Below are 18,638 nucleotides of genomic sequence, written 5' to 3' on the forward strand. Positions count from 1 at the left end.
GTATTCCAATGTTTAGTAATGCTTTGCGCTTTTACCTTGAGCTGATTGGATTGATTTCTGATTGGGCATCTTTTATTTTTTTCCCCAGTCCTTGTACAGTGATACCTTGGTACTCGTCGATAATTTGTTTCTGGGAGATGCAATGAGTACTAAAAATGACAAGTGCCAAACAAACCACGTGACTTACCACGTGACCCTTTGTTTTGGCTCGGGAGAACTTCCTGTCTGTCCCTTTTCCTATGTCAGCGACCTTCCCAGCATGGCTGACTTCCTGTCCATTCTCTGCAGCCATCCCCATCTTCCCATCTCAATGCATCAAATATCAAATTTGATGAGTTTTGAAGCAGTTGGGTACAGAGGTCCCACTGTATGGGTATGTTTCTATTTTATGCTTGCTAGCTGTCCAGAAGTATCTGAATAAGATGGCTGACCATATGCATTTCTATAGTAAATAAATAAATAACAATTTTTGCTTTCTTACTTATTCTACAATAAGTACCCTTATTCATTGTTTAAGCTTTTACCTAAAATGCACAGGGGATGCTCTTTAAAAAACACGTAAAACTGAGAGGGATACCTACTTCACAAAGTTGCAATGCTTACCTTCCATGAAATCACCTTCTTCCTTTCTTTCTGATGTCCTTCCAGCAGCATTGATAGCTGGTCTCTCAGAATAGTTAGGGCTTTTGTTGTGGTCAGACCCAAATTTGTAGTCATTTCATCCTGAATAGCAAAAGGCAAATCTAGTATTTCTTCATAATTTTTCCTACCAAGTTCTGTGTCATCTTCTCAAACAAGTTAAACTTAGCAGTGACCCATCTCCAGAAAGAACTGACATATCTTTGTGCATAATAATACTTTAAACACAAGAGTACCACAGCTTAAACTTTCACGTCTTCTTTTTTTTCTTATGGGATGATGTTATTCACATTTCAAAGTATTGAGAAAGGGGAAAAAATTCCTACTTTTCTTCCTATTTCTTCCTATACTATAGTTTCAAACTTTGGTTGATATCTGATTATGATCTCTGATTGGAGATCCCTGATCTTGATCCTTTATCGGGGATCTCTTAATCCCTGATCATATCTAAATAGAAATGCCACCCTATCCATATTAATCTCCAAAAGACTTTGTTCCCAAGTTGCTCCTGTATATGAGATCACATCTTTCAGAGTCTTATAGTGTTTTCACTTGATTCGTGTTAACCCCATTATTTATATAAATCAAACATTGTGCCAATTTTTAAAGCAAGCCAACAGATTTCTTAAAATTTTAAGGGGATGCTCTAGTACAGTAGAAAAAAGAATAAAAAATAGTCTAACAAATCCAATATACTATCAGCCTACATTTGTTTCATGTGAGAAAAATGTTCCATGTATCTGGAGGACACAAAGTTGGTGAAAGCCACATTAGAAAATTCTCCTGTATAAACTCAATTGGAACAGGAGCTGACAAGAGGCATTTCATTACAGGCTGAACACTTAAGATTCCCAGCATATTATGCCTATTTTCAAGAACTGCAGAGGGGACTGCATTCTGAATAATCTACTTCTGAAACTAAAGTATCTTGAACTTGGCTAATTTGTAAAAATAGATAAATCCTACCCGATTCACATATCATGATAAGCAATAATAAATAATGACAATTATGAAGGTGTTTATCATGTGTCTCCTGCCCAAAAGACCAGTGTTTGAGCTGATCTAGAGAAGCCAAAGTTGCCAAGGACAGACCCAGGACAACTGCCAAAGAATGAGTGTCTCAAACAATCAACCTTCTTGTAGAACTTCTGGCTTTGACCAGCAAACCAAAAAACTGTTTGCTGCTATTCTCTCTCCTGGCTCTGCCTTGTTCTTTTTTTAAGAATATGAAAATGGAAATCCCTCAGCCATAAAAATAAACATGTAAAAAAAAAATTGTCATAGCGCACAGGCAAATTATGATACTTCATATTTGGCACAACTAAAAATAAAGGCTGATGTAATATTCCTATTTGGCTAGCTCTAGGACTTAAATAATTGCGCCTTTTTGTTTTGTTTTTTTAGAAGACAATCAGACTGAATCAACATTATGGCAAATAAACATAATTCCCCTATATTAACCATAAAGCCAAAAAGAAAATTCAGGTCCCAGTTTAGGTCCATTTAACAAAGATTGTCTCGCATGGATTTTCAGTAAGTACAAACTAGGAAGTAGCTATGAAACAGAATCTGTAAGCAGAGGCCACCAAGCCTGAGGACTGATATTCAGACATAATGAATGGCTATAGAATGTTTTTGATTCCTTCTTCCAATTCTCAATACAGCTCAATTCTATAACAAGATTCTCCGTCTCCATGAAATACTTATTCAACATCTCTAGGGGTAATTTCTTCCTGAATATTTTAAAGTGAAATCTTTTACAACTTCTTCCTACGGTACAAGAATTCTGACCGCTAAAAGTATGAGCATCAGGACAAACTGTGCTTCTTCAACCATTAGACCAGTGCTTCCCAAACCATTTTTTCCTTCATTATCCAAAACTGCTTACCAGAAAGTCCTTTCTACCCAATGTAGGTAAAACATGTAAAATTTAATTTTGATGTCCCTGTTGTGATTGGGTGATGGGTTCATGTGTTGAAAGAAAAAAAATACCTCTAACCAATTTGGGGGATTTATCCAGGTTTGGGAAGCGCTGCATCACACTAATCACCCCCTCTATATATTGTATAACTCCACTATTTCTCTGCACTGCCCTGAACATGTAAAATATTGTAAAAATCTCTGCCATGTGTATGGATTTGGTTTCTGGATGCAACATGGGATATGGTTAATTCCAGAATACAAGTATAATCCAAGTTTCCCAAACATGGGAATTTATAACACATGAATGTGAGAAACAAGAGCTGCCACAAATCTCTTCAGATTTTTAGTCTAGAAAGTGCAGAAGTGACACTCTCATCTGGCAGCAAAAAGTCAACATTAGGATACTTCAATAGGTTTTTCCCCCCTGTTATTAGGATCAAACAGTGTAGACATTAGCAAAACTCAGCTTCTGAGTTTTATATGGTTAACATATAAAAATTATGGTTTGTTAACTAGAAAAAGTCATAATTGCCTGGGTTTATTTTAATTTATCATGGCATTTAAATGATAAACCAAGGTTTATAAACCCCAGTGTCTGAGATCATACAGGACGTTAGCCACTGTGGAGCCATAGCATTTGTGGTCTACTACCTGAGAGATCAGGAGCACCTACAGAGCCATCAGTTCCACATCTCCAGAGCATTCCCTACCTCAATACAGTACTGTAAACTGCTTGAAGAAGAAACTGAGGGAGCCCAAAATGCAGACATGAACAACGACACTGAAGTTATTTCAAATATTTCCTTCCCCCCCACCCCACATTTCTTCCGCAATTTAAGTTCCCCCTTCAGACCTTAAAATCAAGTTCTCTGACCTCCCACGCTCACTTTTACTTTCTCACATGATGCAGGCATAGCAAATTAATAATGTCAGCAGACCTAACTCCTATAGACTGCACACAGCTTGTTTTCTCATTTGCTAACTTCATACTACACAATTATACAATTAACCCATTTTCTGGGTTCACATAAGATACCAAATCATAAACTATCCAACAAACTATTTACCCATTTAGTACAAAAAAACCTAAGTAGTAAAAGCTAACTTAGGCTGAGCACACATATTTACTAGGCCTTTCACTGACCTAATTTAGTGGTTATTCAACTCTAGCTGTATGTTACCTGCTGAAATAAACTAATTAGTCCATAATTTGTCACAGCAGTCTATGAAAAAACAGTATTGTAGCCCTAATGTATTACTCTTTAGTGCTTTGGCTTAGAAATAATTCCCCAGAGTCTGGCTAAAGCAGCAGCCCTCTGTTGAAGAAAAATGGAAAACAGCGGGAATTATAATAGAAAAGCAAAGTGGCAAAACTGTTCAAGATTGGTTCCAATATAAATGCAGCAAGTTAGAAAGAGAATGCTGAGTACGACAATGCAATTGTGTTCCCAGTACTGGTGCCTACTGTCTAGTCTGTTTGTTTTCCAACATGGGAAGCAATCAATCATAGCTCAGCATCTGCCTTCTTTGCTCAATTGATGGGCCAAGATTAAATTATTAGATATGGATTAAGACCCTGCTCCCAACTGTAAAGAAATATGTGAATGGTGGCACCTACAGACTACATCCCAAAATGAAGCAATTACAGCCCACAATACCGCATGTGAAAATGCCATCTTATTCTATTCAAAATACTACTGAAGAACACTCATCCATGCAATGACAGTGACACAGGCTAATCAAGGAACTAGCAGGATGGTGCCAAGAAATATCACTCTCATCCTGCTGTCTGACTTTCTATCCCACATAGCAGCTCTGAAAACTTTCACTGCCCTAAAACAGGGAATGATGGCAGCAGCTACCCAAGCAGTCTTTCAGGATAGCTCAACAACTTCAATGTAACATGATAAAAATAAAGTTTTACTGGCTAAGTATAGTTAAGAAAGGAAGAAGGAGAAAATGATAAACAGACAATGCAAGGACAATTAAAGGAAAGAATTCCCATCTTTCTCTTTCCTTCCTTCCTTCCTTCCTTCCTTCCTTCCTTCCTCCCACCCTCCCTCCCAGTTTTTGATTGCTGGCAACTGCCTGAACTACTCTCTGCAACTTTCACAGCAACATTTTTCAGAAATGGATTAACACTGTCTTCTTCCTATGGCTCAGAGATAGCGAATGGCCCAAGTTCACTCATCTGGCTTTGTACCTAAGGTGGGACTAGAATTCAATATCTCCCATTTTCTAGCCTGATGCCTTAACCATTACACAAACTGGCTCTGGTGCAGATATTTACATCCTAAGGGTGGGGGAAATAAAAAGGAATTTTACCTTAATAATGAAAGAAAAATTAAAAAAGGTAACAAGCAAACCTAGTTGGCATTAACCTTTTTTAAAAGAATGAGCTTAACTATTGTTAGTATCAGCATGCTATGGCCAATTGTGCTTATTAGCCAATGTCAGGGTATGAGAATTATATAATAACTGAAGTTACTATTTGCTTTAGTCACCTCTGAAAATTTCAAGGAAGCCATCACTCCATAGCTATCAGAACATGATCCAAACACAATCTGAGATTGTACTGTTTGTCTCAAGTTTATAATTTTTTAAGAAGTTGATGTTCCTCCTTATCTGCCCAATCAAATTGTTAACATAACGAATGCTATTGGCTATTTCTGATTATTTGCATCCCTCCAACAAAGAGTGTCATTTTACACTGCTTTATAGTCTATAAATCCAAGACACAGATTTAGACTCTTCTGAGGCAAGCTGCAGAACATTTCAACAAAAACCGCACATGCATATACACACAAACACACTGATGGCAGTTATATAACTATTGTGAGACACACAGGCTAGTCAGATTTTTCTTCAAATATGTGTGATACTCCCCCACAACTTCAGGTAATCAGGGAAAACTTTTGATAATTAATTAAGTCTGAAGACAATGTATTAGCTTGATGAGCACTGGGAGAAGTATTATTTCATTTAAAATCACTAGTATTAATGTTTTAGATCAATGGTTCTCAATGTAGGCCATTTGGGATATAGAAAGTTTTCAAGGGAGCCACCTAAACTTAACTCTCATCATGTCTGCTCATCTCAGCAGCAGAAATACTGAAAATTATTATACTTTACAATAAATATGTACCAACTAGCAGTCAGCATATTGGGGTCACCAGACGTAAATGAGGCTCAGAAGGGAACCTTGAGCAAAATAAGGTTGAGAACCCCTTGTTTAGATAATAGCTATATACTGTGTGACACACTGATTAAAATGTTGATCCGGATCTCCTCAAGTCAAGTCAGATGATTTGGAGGTCAACGGGTGAGTCTGGCTGATTACTCAGTCTCAACCAAATCAAACTCACGGCTCAGGGAATTCCACAGCAGAACCCAATTTAATTCTGCCCTTAAAGAGAATGTACTGTATGGCTTAGAGAGGAGCCCTGCTCAAGCAACCAAGTTTCAAGAACAAGCTGCAAAGGCAAAGTGAGATGACATGCTTGTTTCTGGTAAAGAGGATCTTCTGGTTTCCAGGTCACTGCATAAATTCTCTTTTACATTAAGAGCCATGTCATTGGAACGACAGTCCCATTAAAATTTGGTCATTCTAACTTAGCAATACGGTAGGAAGCAGACCTACAATTCCTTACAGAGGGCTGATTTAAATTGTCTCCATTGGTCACGACTCCTGCTACAGATAAATTGCTTTTTTTTTTCTGGATAACCACATTTTCAAGATTGTACAAAAACTAAAAGCTGGATGCCAACAGCCAAGATAAGCTCACCTAAGCCTTTTTCTGTTTGGCAATTTCCCCTTCATCCAGTGGTGGGATTCAATTAATTTAACAACTGGTTCTCTGCTCTAATGATTTCTGCCAACAACCAGTTCACCAAACTGTTCAGAAAGTTAACAACTGGTTCTCCCGAAGTGGTGCGAACTGGCTGAATCCCACCACTGTCTTCATCTAAGTCTACTGAGAGAAGTAGTCTCTCAGTAGTCTCTTTTCCTTTGGGCAACCATGTGCCGTGCAGCCTCTCTGTTCCATCCCTCTGGTCCTCTTTCCCCTGATGTATCACCCTAGGGCCAGATCACAATATAGCTAAGACATGCCATGGGGATAGGTGTTTATGTTTTGTTTTTAAGACATATTGCATAATCTAACATGAAAGCAGAAATACTCTTCTCTGTAGCTCCCTAACTCTGAAGCATGACACGGGTACTGTTGAGAATTACATATACTTCTACCACTGCTGAATGTAATCCTAGATTTATTAATCTGCAAGGATGGATCATTGCCATATTTGCTTCCCCTGAATAGAGCTGGCAGACCTCCCAATTGAAGAAATTTAGTACAAACCATGCCTGCTACTTTAAAATACAAACCTTAACCCAAATGCATGCATTCCAGTGCAAAATAATATTCAGCTGCAGTGCACGGCCATCAGAAGAAACAGGCAAATCATAATTACTGAATAGGAAGAGGGTTTCTTTTCAACACAAAATGTGACAGGTTTATCTATTGTATTTAATGCTGATATCTTTCACATAACAAAATGCCATCCACAAGAAAGCAATCCTATGCCTAATCAGATGTCAGTTACAGTTCACCAAGGCTCTCTCCCATGTTCTCTCCCCCCTCTTCTTTATCTCCCTCACACACATACAACACACATAGACAATCCCTGGAAACATATTAGTAACTCAGGAAGCAATCCAGGAATTTTTGGGGTGGGGGAGGGAGCCATCTTGAATGAAAATGTTAGATGGGGGGAGGGGGGAGAAAGAGGACCCCAAAAAAAAAAGGTAAACTTACTTTGCCACTTTTGGCTTGCTGAGACATCCACAGATCTGGCTGTTTGAAAAGCATCTGGGCTAAGACTGCTGCACCCCACTGGAAACCTTGAACAGCAACTTCCAATGCTGCTACTCACAGAGAAGCAGAGAGCAAGAGGGAGAGAACGAGAGGGAGAGAGAGGGAGAGAGAGAGTGCGCAGAGCACAGCGCTGCAGAAAAAGAGAGAGAGGAACAGCAGAGTGAAGCACCAAGCCACTGATTAATTCAGCCTGTTGCCAGTCACGCTGCTGTATGCTGGAGACAGAAGAAGAAGGGTAGGAATGAGAAGAGAAAGATGGAGAAGTTCTTTTCCCTTGGGGTGGGGGGGCGGGCAGAAGGATGCATATCAAAACAAATAATCCCCATGAACTACCTATGCAGAGATGTGATATTAGGCTGAGAACCAGTTCATATACATGTCGAGCTGATGGAGGCTCAGTAGAGATAGGAGAGCTAGTCTCAAAAGGGAGAAATCAACCGTGGGAGCTGAGAAGGATGGTGAATGTTTGTACAAATTGAAAGCACACATTCGTAAAGAAGGAGAAATCAAATGACAGGTTCTGTATTTCTCATGCCAATTATTTCAATGCAGTAGGAAAAGTCTAGAGGATCCTCAATTTGCTGAGCTCTGTGGGTATTTAGTGCTATCTACTGAACATCCTTTTGCTCTCAGCAGGACTTCCCAGCAGTAATCCGGATGGGGAACAGCTCTTCTCCACCACCAAGCATCAAATATTCATAGTATCTCAAGACGAGACAACAGAAGAAAATGCAGTATAGGTTATTAATAACAACCCAATAGTTATGTGGCTTGCCACTCACCGAGACAACAATACAGGGGACAAGAGAGGGACACAGAGCTAGCAAATATAACTGTCATAATATTATACTCAAGTAGCAGAAAAGAAGAATTATACAACTGACAAGAATCAGGCCAACTTAAGCTACATCCTATTCAAGGGACTGTGCCGCACAACTCCCCTTAGGGGGTGAGGATGCTAAAAGTTAACATTTTAGCCCTACACAAAAATTGTGTGAATGACCAATCAGCTTCAGCGATTTGAGTAAGAGTTGGTTATGCTGAATGAAGATCACCTGCTTTTTCAGCAATCTCTGGATGACTTATCCAACTTGGATCTTTCTAGCATGCATATTTTAGCATCCTAACGGTCTCCAACCTTCTTGCCCAGTTGGAAAAAAAGCAGTAGGTGGTTTTGGATATAAAATTCTTGCTGGGCGAAATTAACAATGGTTTTGAATGCTGAACACTAAATGGGTTTCCTATCCCCAGGGTCTTTCTGGTAGCCTTTCTATGATCTTTTCCACCAGCCTGATGAGTTCAGAGCCAGAAAGCTCTTTCAATCAGCTCCTCTTCCTTATTCTCCCAAACCTTCTCTTCTAGTGCTGGATAGATAATGGTCTTGCCCCAAAGTTTCATACAAAATGACGCACTATGTGCTGCAGAGAGTCACAGTAATCAAAGTTGACTCAAATTTGGGAGGAAAATAATGTCTGCGGGGTCCTTGATGCTCTCTGAGCTTGGAGGTTTTTCTTGCTGCATTTCACTGCCAAACTAGCTAACATCATCAGTGCTAAAAGGGACTGAGGTTTGCTCAAATGTTACCTTGCAATGAAACATCTGAATGAAAACGACCAAGCTCGAAGAGTACCAAGGACTCCACAGTTTAACCCACAAATATTCTTTTCTATTGGAATCATGGCTGTTACAAATTGATGCTCGGTTGACATTCCTGAGGACTTTTGGAAAGGGAATACTGTAGGCTAAATTCCTTCCCATTGATGAATCAAAGCACTATGTGTACTTTATAAGGCTGGAAAATGTTATGGAAGAAGCAGTGCTAATTGCCTCTCTATTAAAACATGCACATCTTTTCTAAGGCTTTGCATATGTGATTCCTAAAGCAGCCATGTCTTTTTTTAGGTTGTAAAGTATCATAGTGGTTATGCAGAAGAGAAGACCAAAAATATCTAACCTCCTTGTAACATACAGTGGTTCTTGGAAGTGGAAGAGCCAGTGTGGCATAATAAATGAACCAGAAATTGAGAAATCCAAATCAAATTCAGCCATGAGGCTTACGGGAAGACTTCAGGCAGTCCCTATCTCTAGCTTATTTATACTGCAAGGCTGCCATATAAACGTAACGGGAGGAGCAGAATGCAACATGAACAGCTGACTTCCCTGACCAGGTAGCCTCAAAACGACGCTACAGAGCACTGAACACCAGAACAACTAGACACAAGAACAGTTTCTTCCCGAATGCCATCACTCTGCTAAACAAATAATTCCCTCAATACTGTCAAACTATTACTAATTCTGCACTACTATTAATCTTCTCATGGTTCTCATCACCCATCTCCTTCCACTTATGACTGCATGACTGTAACTTTGTTGCTTGTATCCTTACGATTTATATTGATATTGTTTCCTGATTGCTTATTTGTACCCTATGACTATCATTAAGTGTCGTGCCTTAGAATTCTTGATGATCTTTTCTTTTATGTACACTGTGAGCATATGCACCAAGACAAATTCCTCGTGTGTCCAATCACACTTGGCCAATAACCTAACCTAACCTAACCTAACCTATTCTATTCTCTAGAATCATTGAACTGAAACTTCCAGAATCATCCTATGATCTTGCTAAGGCTGAAAGATAGCAATAAAGGGACCGATCTTTTCAATTCAACATGTCAATGGACATATTACTCATCATGATAGAAAAGACAGAAAAGAAAAACGTTCTCCCAAAAGGATAACAAATTTAGGTGCCATAACATGTGAAATAAATCCTTCACAAGCTAACTGTCTCAGCATTACAGTCAATCTGCTTCAGGTCAAGGCCAGCTAGAGATACCCTGAGCATGAGCCCAGAATCTCCTGTACATGAAGAGTCCCTGACGTAGACCTGCTCTGTACTAAGGAATCACTCCTGACAGGCTCCCTTTGCCTACTTCCCTCCTCCCAGAAAAAACAATTTAATTAATATTTATGAGCTTTTGAGCTGCACAAGCTTCGTAACAGGGGTGAAATGTAAAATTTGTTACTACTGGTTCTGTGGGCGTGGCTTGGTGGGGGGGAATATGACTGGGTGGGCATAGCCAACTTTTTTTTTTTTTACTTTTAAAAGCATTTTTTCTACAACCTCTTCAGGTGAAGAGGTTGTTAAAAATGCTTTTAAAAGCCTGTGATGATCAGGCAATTCAGCTGGGATCATCAGAACCCTTTAAAAGCTTTTTTTCTACAACCTCTTTGGCCAAAGAGGTTGTAGAAAAAATGCTTTAAAGGGTTCAGATGATCCCAGCTGAGTTGCCTGATCGCCAGAACCTTTTAAAAGCATTTTTTTACAACCTCTTCGGCCGAAGACGTTGTTAAAAAATGCCTTTAAAAGGTTCTGGCGATCAGGCAACTCAGCTGGGATCACCAGAGGAGCCTTTTAAAAGCTTTTTTTTTTTTACAACCTCTTTAGCCAAAGAGGTTGTAGAAAAAATGCTTTTAAAGGGTTCAGATGATCCCAGCTGAGCCACGTGATCATCAGAGGCTTTTTTTTTAATTTTTAAAAGCATTTTTTTGGCCAAAGAAAAAATGCTTTTAAAAGTAAAAAAAAAATCTTCTGATCATCGCGCGGCTCAGCTGGGGCGGGGGGGGCAGGGATTTTTGATACCGGTTCTCCGAACCACCCGCCGCCATCACTATCGGATCCAGCGATCCGGTCTGACCCGGGAGCATTTCACCCCTGCTTCATAATCATTGTCAACTTTGTTAAATTTACAATATATCAGAAATTACTGGTAACACTGGCCATAAGTAAGAATGAAAAGGAAGAATATGGTGAGCACAATACGATGACCAAAATAAATATTTATCTCCCAAAAAGTATTTAAAAACTACTTTATTTATTTTATGCCACTTTTAATATTTTTAGGAATCATTCAATATAGTGAACATTTTTGTTTCTTTTTGATTATTTATACCCCTTTATTACTTTTACAAATAACTCAAAGTGATGAACATGTCCAACACACATTCTTCCTCCTATTTTTCTCACAACCACAACCTCCGAGATGAGAAGGCGGAGAGAGAGTGACTGACCCAAAATCACCCAGCTGGCTTTAATGCCTAAGGCAGGATAGTCTCTTTAATCCTAGGCCAGCAACTTAACCACTAGACCAAACTGGCTATTATAAGAAAAGTGGATTTTCCCCTATTAATGAAAAGGAGAAGTGATGTGAACTTCACCATTAGCAAACCATAGGACTTTTTAGAATCTTCCAACCATCCCCGTGCTAAAATAACAGCAAGGATAGGCTTTTAGCCTGATGGCTGGGTAATGCTGCAAAGATTTGTAAATCACTGGCGTGGAAATGGCCTATAGCTGAAGGGCAAGACATACATCTCAAATCCAGGGAACCATTGATTAAAACATACTTTTTAAAAAAAAAACTTTTGGGCCCCTAGATGCTACTGGATGTTGCACCTTAAGTAGCCCAAAATCATAGGAGCATTAAGTTGGTATGAAAATCTCCCCAGACTTCAAAAAAACATGCTTTGCTTGAGACGCTGAAGATGTTGCTGGTTAATGATAGTAATTGAGAGACTTGGCTCTACATCTGGCCATTCTTTGGATAAGGATGGCAAACTGGATGGCAAACTGTGGATGGTAAAGAACCAGGGATGAAATGCTCCTGGTTTGGACCGGATCGCCTGATCCGGTAGCGATGGTGGCGGGTAGTTCGGAGAACCAGTAGCAAAAATCCCTGCACCCTCTCATGCCCAGCTGAGCCACGTGATCATCAGAGTTTTGTTTTTTTTTACTTTTAAAAGGATTTTTTCTTCGGCAGAAAAAATGCTTTTAAAAGTAAAAAAAAAAGCCTCTGATGATCACCCGGCTCAGTTGGGATCGCCAGAGCCTTTTAAAAGCATTTTTTCCTACAACCTCTTCAGCCAACAAGATTGTAGAAAAAATGCTTTTAAAAGTTTTTTTTTTTAAGTTGACCACGCCCACCCAGTCACATTACACACACACCCCACCAAACCATACCCACAGAACCGCTAGTAACAAATTTAATATTTCACCACTGCAAAGAAGCTATAACCTACACGGTCGGGTAGCCTCCAGGATTTGTACTCAATTTGGGAGATTTTACTTATCATTATTTGAGAGATCAAAATGCCAGCATATATAATTCTAAGAGAAGAGCTCAAGAAAAGCAAGAGAGCATTTGTGGTGCTGATTACAAAAGGAGTCCAGTGGGGAAGGAAGGGGAGGGGAAGGAAAGAGAGGCAGCATCTTTCTCCAGGGCATTGTGTTTCCTAGACGACACACACTCTGGAGCTGCACAAAGGAACACAATGTTTTGCACAGCACAGTTCTCCCTCCACAACCTCCCAGCAACGCCATCCCCCCCTTTTCCTTAACACCATTCCTAGGAAGTTCCCCGGCTGCTGAAGCACAGCTATTGGCAGGTGGGATTGCAGAAGAAAGGGTTGGCGGGGGAGAGTCTTGAAGCCATCTGGCCTGGGAAACTTTCAGTCCCAAACACAGCAGTTAAATGAGTTTTGATCCCTCCAGAGAAACCCTCCCTGGCAAATGGGCCTGCAACTGCTCTCTCATCACAATTTTGACTGACTGCATGGAGGATAGCATTTAGGGATGCTTTTACGCTGTTTCTGCTAAACAGAATAGGAGCACCTTAAGCTTGATGGGCAGCCAGATCTTCTTCCTGTGCTTTGGCAGTTGCCTTAACAGACCTGCGGTCTACATTGGCTGAACTTTTTCCTTAATAAATAAATGAGAATATATACTCTCTTTTTCATTTAGAATCGTTTAAATTCCGTTTATTGTTTGACAGATCTGTGAAATGTATGGAAAGTTTGTAATCTCTTTTTGTTCTTAATGGGGTGAGGGTTCCCATGCGCATTTTTTTATAAAACTTGTTAAATAATAATATGAAAAGAACTTTTCCATCAATAAAAAGTCCAGATTCTTTCTAACTGAAGGCAACACAAAAGCATTTGAGGTGCTTAATAGGCGGATCTTTAAAAAGCACAATGCATACTTGTTTCTGATAAGAGGGTCAATCCAAAAGAAGAAAAACTGGTATTTATCAAATAGGAATTATCCCAAAAGAGCAGAGGGACATGGCTGGAGGAGGGTTGGGTGGCATATGGACCATTGATTAAAATAAGAAAGGAAAGGAGGAGACACCTGAAGCCCTGAAGCCATTTCATCTCCATCCTTTGGTCGCATTGGTGGATGATCTCTGGAGGGCTCGGGACAGGGGTTATTCCTCTGCCCTGGTCCTATTAGACCTCTCAGCGGCGTTCGATACCATCGACCATGGTATCTTGCTGCGCCGGTTGGGGGGATTGGGAGTGGGAGGCACCGTATATCGGTGGTTCTCCTCCTATCTCTCTGACCGGTCGCAGACGGTGTTGACAGGGGGGCAGAGGTCGACCGCGAGGGGCCTCACTTGTGGGGTCCCTCAGGGGTCGATTCTCTCGCCTCTTCTGTTCAACATCTATATGAAACCGTTGGGTGAGATCATCAGTGGTTTCGGGGTGAGATACCAGCAGTACGCTGATGACACCCAGCTGTACTTTTCCACCCCGGACCACCCCAATGAAGTTGTTGAAGTGCTGTCCCGGTGTTTGGAAGCCGTACGGGTCTGGATGGGGAGAAACAGGCTCAAGCTTAATCCCTCCAAGACGGAGTGGCTGTGGATGCCGGCACCCCGATTCAGTCAGCTGCAGCCGCGGCTGGCTGTTGGTGGCGAGTTATTGGCCCCAAAGGATAGGGTGCGCAACTTAGGTGTCCTCCTGGACGATCGGCTGTCGTTTGAAGATCATTTGACGGCCGTCTCCAGGGGGGCCTTCCACCAGGTTCGCCTGGTCCGGCAGTTGCGCCCCTTCCTTGATCGGGATGCCTTATGCACGGTCACTCATGCTCTCGTTACCTCTCGCTTGGATTACTGTAATGCTCTCTACATGGGGCTCCCCTTGAAGTGCGCTCGGAGGCTTCAGTTAGTCCAGAATGCAGCTGCGCGGGTTATTGAGGGAGCTACACGTAGCTCCCATGTAACACCGATCCTGCGCAGGCTGCACTGGCTGCCTGTGGCTTTCCGAGTGCACTTTAAGGTGTTGGTTATGACCTTTAAAGCGCTTCATGGCTTAGGACCTGGGTACTTACGGGACCGCCTGCTGCTACCACATGCCTCCCACCGACCCGTACGCTCCCATAGAGAGGGACTTCTCAGGGTGCCGTCCGCCAAACAATGTCGGCTGGCGGCCCCCAGGGGAAGGGCCTTCTCTGTGGGGGCACCCACACTCTGGAATGAGCTTCCCCCGGGTTTACGTCAAATACCTGACCTCCGGACATTTCGTCGCGAACTAAAAACACATCTTTTTATCCGCGCGGGGCTGGCTTAAATTAGTTTTAAGGGGAAATTTTATTAATTTTAATTGGGGTTTTTAGTATGGAAAATTTTAATCTCAGGCTAATTTAATAAGTTTTTTAAATGGTATTTTATTCTGTATATCGTGCTGTTTTTACTTTTGCCTGTACACCGCCCTGAGTCCTTCGGGAGAAGGGCGGTATAAAAATTAAATAAAATAAATAAATAAATAAATAAATCCTGTTCGCACTGTAAGCATCACAGTAAGAAAGGTTGGAATTTTAACAAATGGTACCAGATCCTGGGGTGTCTTTGTTCACGGCAAAATAGTTTGGTGTACAGTTATCACAAAGATCCTGTCTGCAGTTGCACTGGCAGTCAATGCAGAAAAGAACAGCAAGGCATAATTCACAAGGTTCCTCATACTGAAAGCAAAAGTCCGGGAGGGGGTGGGGAAACCCTCAAAGAGATTAAAAACTGCAGAACCTAGAAAAGAAGAAGCATAACTGCAGCAGCTGATAAAACCCAGCAAAAGTGGCAGGGGAAATTGAGCAATAGGCCATAACATAGTTTGTTACATTTTGATTTTAACTATTTTTTTTTAATCTGGCTACATCAGTTTATTCATCGTATGATTACTGTGGTTTAAACCACGTATGAACCCAATTTTACTGAAGCAGGAAGAATGTTCTAGGTAGGAGAAGAAGGTAATTTAGTCTCTTAGGTTTTTGCAATAAAACACATTTAATTGAAGGTGTGTCAACACCCCACCCCCAATCCCCTTACTGTTGCAGTTTGGTTGTTTCCCATCTAAACTATATTATTGCCCAGAATATGTCCTCTAGAATAGGATGGAGTGAATTCTCTTTGTGAAAACATTAGTAGAAATAACAAAGTTAATAAACAGCAAAAAAAACCAAAACCCCACAATTTCAGAAATTCATGAGTTATCATAATCCTTTTCAACATTTATGAATCTATAATGTACAGAACCAGGAATGGATCAGATCAGTGATGGGTTTCAAAAAATTTTACTACCGGTTCTGTGGGTGTAGCTTGGTGGATGTGGCATGGCTTAGTGGGTATGGCAGGGGAAGGATACTGTAAAATCCCCATTTCCTCCTGATCAGCTGGGACTTGGGAGGCAAAGAATAGATGGGGGTGAGCCAATCAGAATTTCCACTACAGGTTCTCCAAACTACTCAAAATTTTCGCTACCAGTTCTCCAGAACTGGTCAGAACCTGCTGAAACCCACCTCTGGATCAGACTATATTTCCTCCACAGGCTGGCTCAATATCCTAAGATATAGTTCTCTTATATAATAGTTAAACAATGTTACATAATTATAAATATAACTATTTTGCACAGTTTCTTATTACTTTTATAAATCACAGTTTCTGCCTACTGGAACATTAGGCTGATGCACAGCAATTCAGAAGAATAAAACCAAGGAAGAGGATAGCAAACCATTCTCTTATTTTGTCTGTAAAGGAAATATATTAACAGGGCTTAATTCAGATAGACAATAGTTAAATTAAACCACAGGGGGGGGGGAGTGCCATTTGGCCAGGCAGGGAACAGTAGGAGAAGCAGAAATTAATACTGTAAAAGAGAGAAGTAACGGATTGTGGAAAGAGACCTCACAGCAATGTTATGTATGTTTAAATGGGCATTACTTACAGTCCACGAGTTATAAAATATGGTACATAGGCCTGCAATATATCATTTATCAAGCCTGAACATTGAGAATTATAATGAAAAATGCTATAGAGACTGAATATAATTTAAATTGAAAACTGAAAACACAGAGATGGTACAAAAATTTAAATTTACCCATCCCTAAGCAAAAACAAATATTTACTCTGCTGATTTTACCAGCCTCTGCAGATTTTAACAAAAGTTCATTTTGTATACAACATTTAGGTTGAGTTTAAACGTCATACTATAAAGCTACGGTTGCTTATTTGTGTTTTAGCCCCTTGCATGAATATATTGCAGCTTATCAGTTGTAGTTAATGGCTTGTGTGCACCCAATTAATTGTAGTTTCTTCAACAAAACATTACTAAGGAAACAAACACAATATGTGAATCCAGTCAGTGTACTACTATCTTGGCAGCTGCCATAATGACATTCGTATTTCCTGTTGATAGGATTATTTGATCTCTGGGAAAATGTCATTATACAAAACCACAGTGGGAACAGGGTGAACTAACAAAACCTCTGCAATACCAGAATTAAAATAGTCAAACAGAATTTGCTAAATTGCTTTGCATGTGCATAGCCCAGGAAGATACCCATTTTGCCAATATTAAATTATTTAAACATATTTCAGAGAAGGGGGCTGGGGGAGACAATGGCTACAAACTGAGTCTATTAAACTGGATTTCAGAGATACCTGGACAATCATTTAGGGTATTTGCTCTCTTGTTCCGAGATGCCCAAACTGGATGCCAGGCAATTTAGCATGCAATAAATGCTGAATCTCATCCTTCGTTGGCTATGAATGACAGGAACTAAAAATCAAATCTCTTAAGTTTCAGACTCTTGGACTTTACTACAAAGCAGTTACACACAGAGCAGAATTCATGAACTTCAGCAATATTGCTTACACATTTTGTTTTACACAATCAACCCACCAATACCTCTAAAACAGTAATTTTGAAATGTTCAAATACACATAAAATACATATTGCATACCATCTTCGGACGTTATCTTACATTTGGAATTAAAATTCAACTGCTCGAAATGAACTGCTTCTCTTCAATCTTTTGGATGTTGGAAGACAAAACTTAAAAAGCCATGAAGATTCAGAACATGTTTGCACGAAGTTTAGTTGTGCTCTTTTATAATTAAGTGAATTGAAATTGAATATTGAATATTCTCTCTAAAGAGAAAAAATAGCACTCAGATTGAAAAATATAACGTCAAGAAGGATAGTCAAGAGCCCATTGCCCACATGAGGGAGAGAAAAAATACCCTCCAAAAAAAAGCCATTCTGATAAAGAACATTCAATCCAATGTGTTCCAGTTATAATCTGAAGTAGTACAGCCTAGATACATCTGAAGCAACTTTACTAAGTAACTTCTTTACTTAGTGTAAATTTTAGTAAAAACAGATACTTTATCAAGGGTTAATTTTTTTAGTTCCAACCATTCCAATAATTATCTTTTTTTTTTTTTTTTTATTCAAAAAGTTTTACAAAATTTTTTTTTCCCCCTTTCCCCCCCTCCTCCCCCTTCCCTTCGCAACCCCTCCCCGACTTCCCGGAACGAGCACAAGGTATAGTTAAAAGTAAAACAAACATATGCTAAAAGTTTTCGTCCCAACTTAATTATACCCTACAATCATCAATTCCTAACTTCCCCAAAAGCAATCAAAATAATACATCATAATCATTCAAAACAGTCTGATAACTCTTAGTCTGATATCTACGTTGAATATAGTCAATCCATTTTTCCATTCCTTTAAGTATCTTTCTTGTATTGTCTTTCAAAAGGCTGATATCTTCGCCATCTCAGCCAAATTGGCAACTTTCAATATCCATTCTTGTATTGTTGGTACTTCTTTTTCTTCCAATATTGTCCTATTAGTAATCTTACTGCAGTTATTAGATTTAAAATCAATTTAGTCTCAATTACTGTACAATCCGTAATAATTCCCAACAAGAAAAATTACGGCAGGAACTTTATCTTCTTTTCAGAACATTTTGTAAAATCCACCAAATTTTTATCCAAAAGGCCTTTATGTCCTTACAAGTCCACCAAATGTGAAAATATGTAGCGTCATCACAATTACATCTCCAACATTTTGCTTGCATTTCTGGAT

General features: G+C 39.8%; 1 protein-coding gene across 5 annotated transcripts in view; it reads right to left on the reverse strand.

The window, feature by feature from the left end:
- TMEM94 (transmembrane protein 94) overlaps positions 1 to 18,638 on the reverse strand; it is an 88,254-nt gene that overhangs the window by 49,421 nt on the left and 20,195 nt on the right. For all 5 annotated transcript variants that reach the window (XM_058174012.1, XM_058174011.1, XM_058174013.1 and 2 more), the window contains exon 3: positions 604 to 723. In XM_058174012.1, the coding sequence (XP_058029995.1) occupies positions 604 to 723 (120 nt within the window). The remainder of the gene's footprint in view (positions 1 to 603; positions 724 to 18,638) is intronic.

The sequence above is a fragment of the Ahaetulla prasina genome, chromosome 2, assembly GCF_028640845.1.
Source record: "Ahaetulla prasina isolate Xishuangbanna chromosome 2, ASM2864084v1, whole genome shotgun sequence".
Lineage (NCBI taxonomy): Eukaryota > Metazoa > Chordata > Lepidosauria > Squamata > Colubridae > Ahaetulla > Ahaetulla prasina.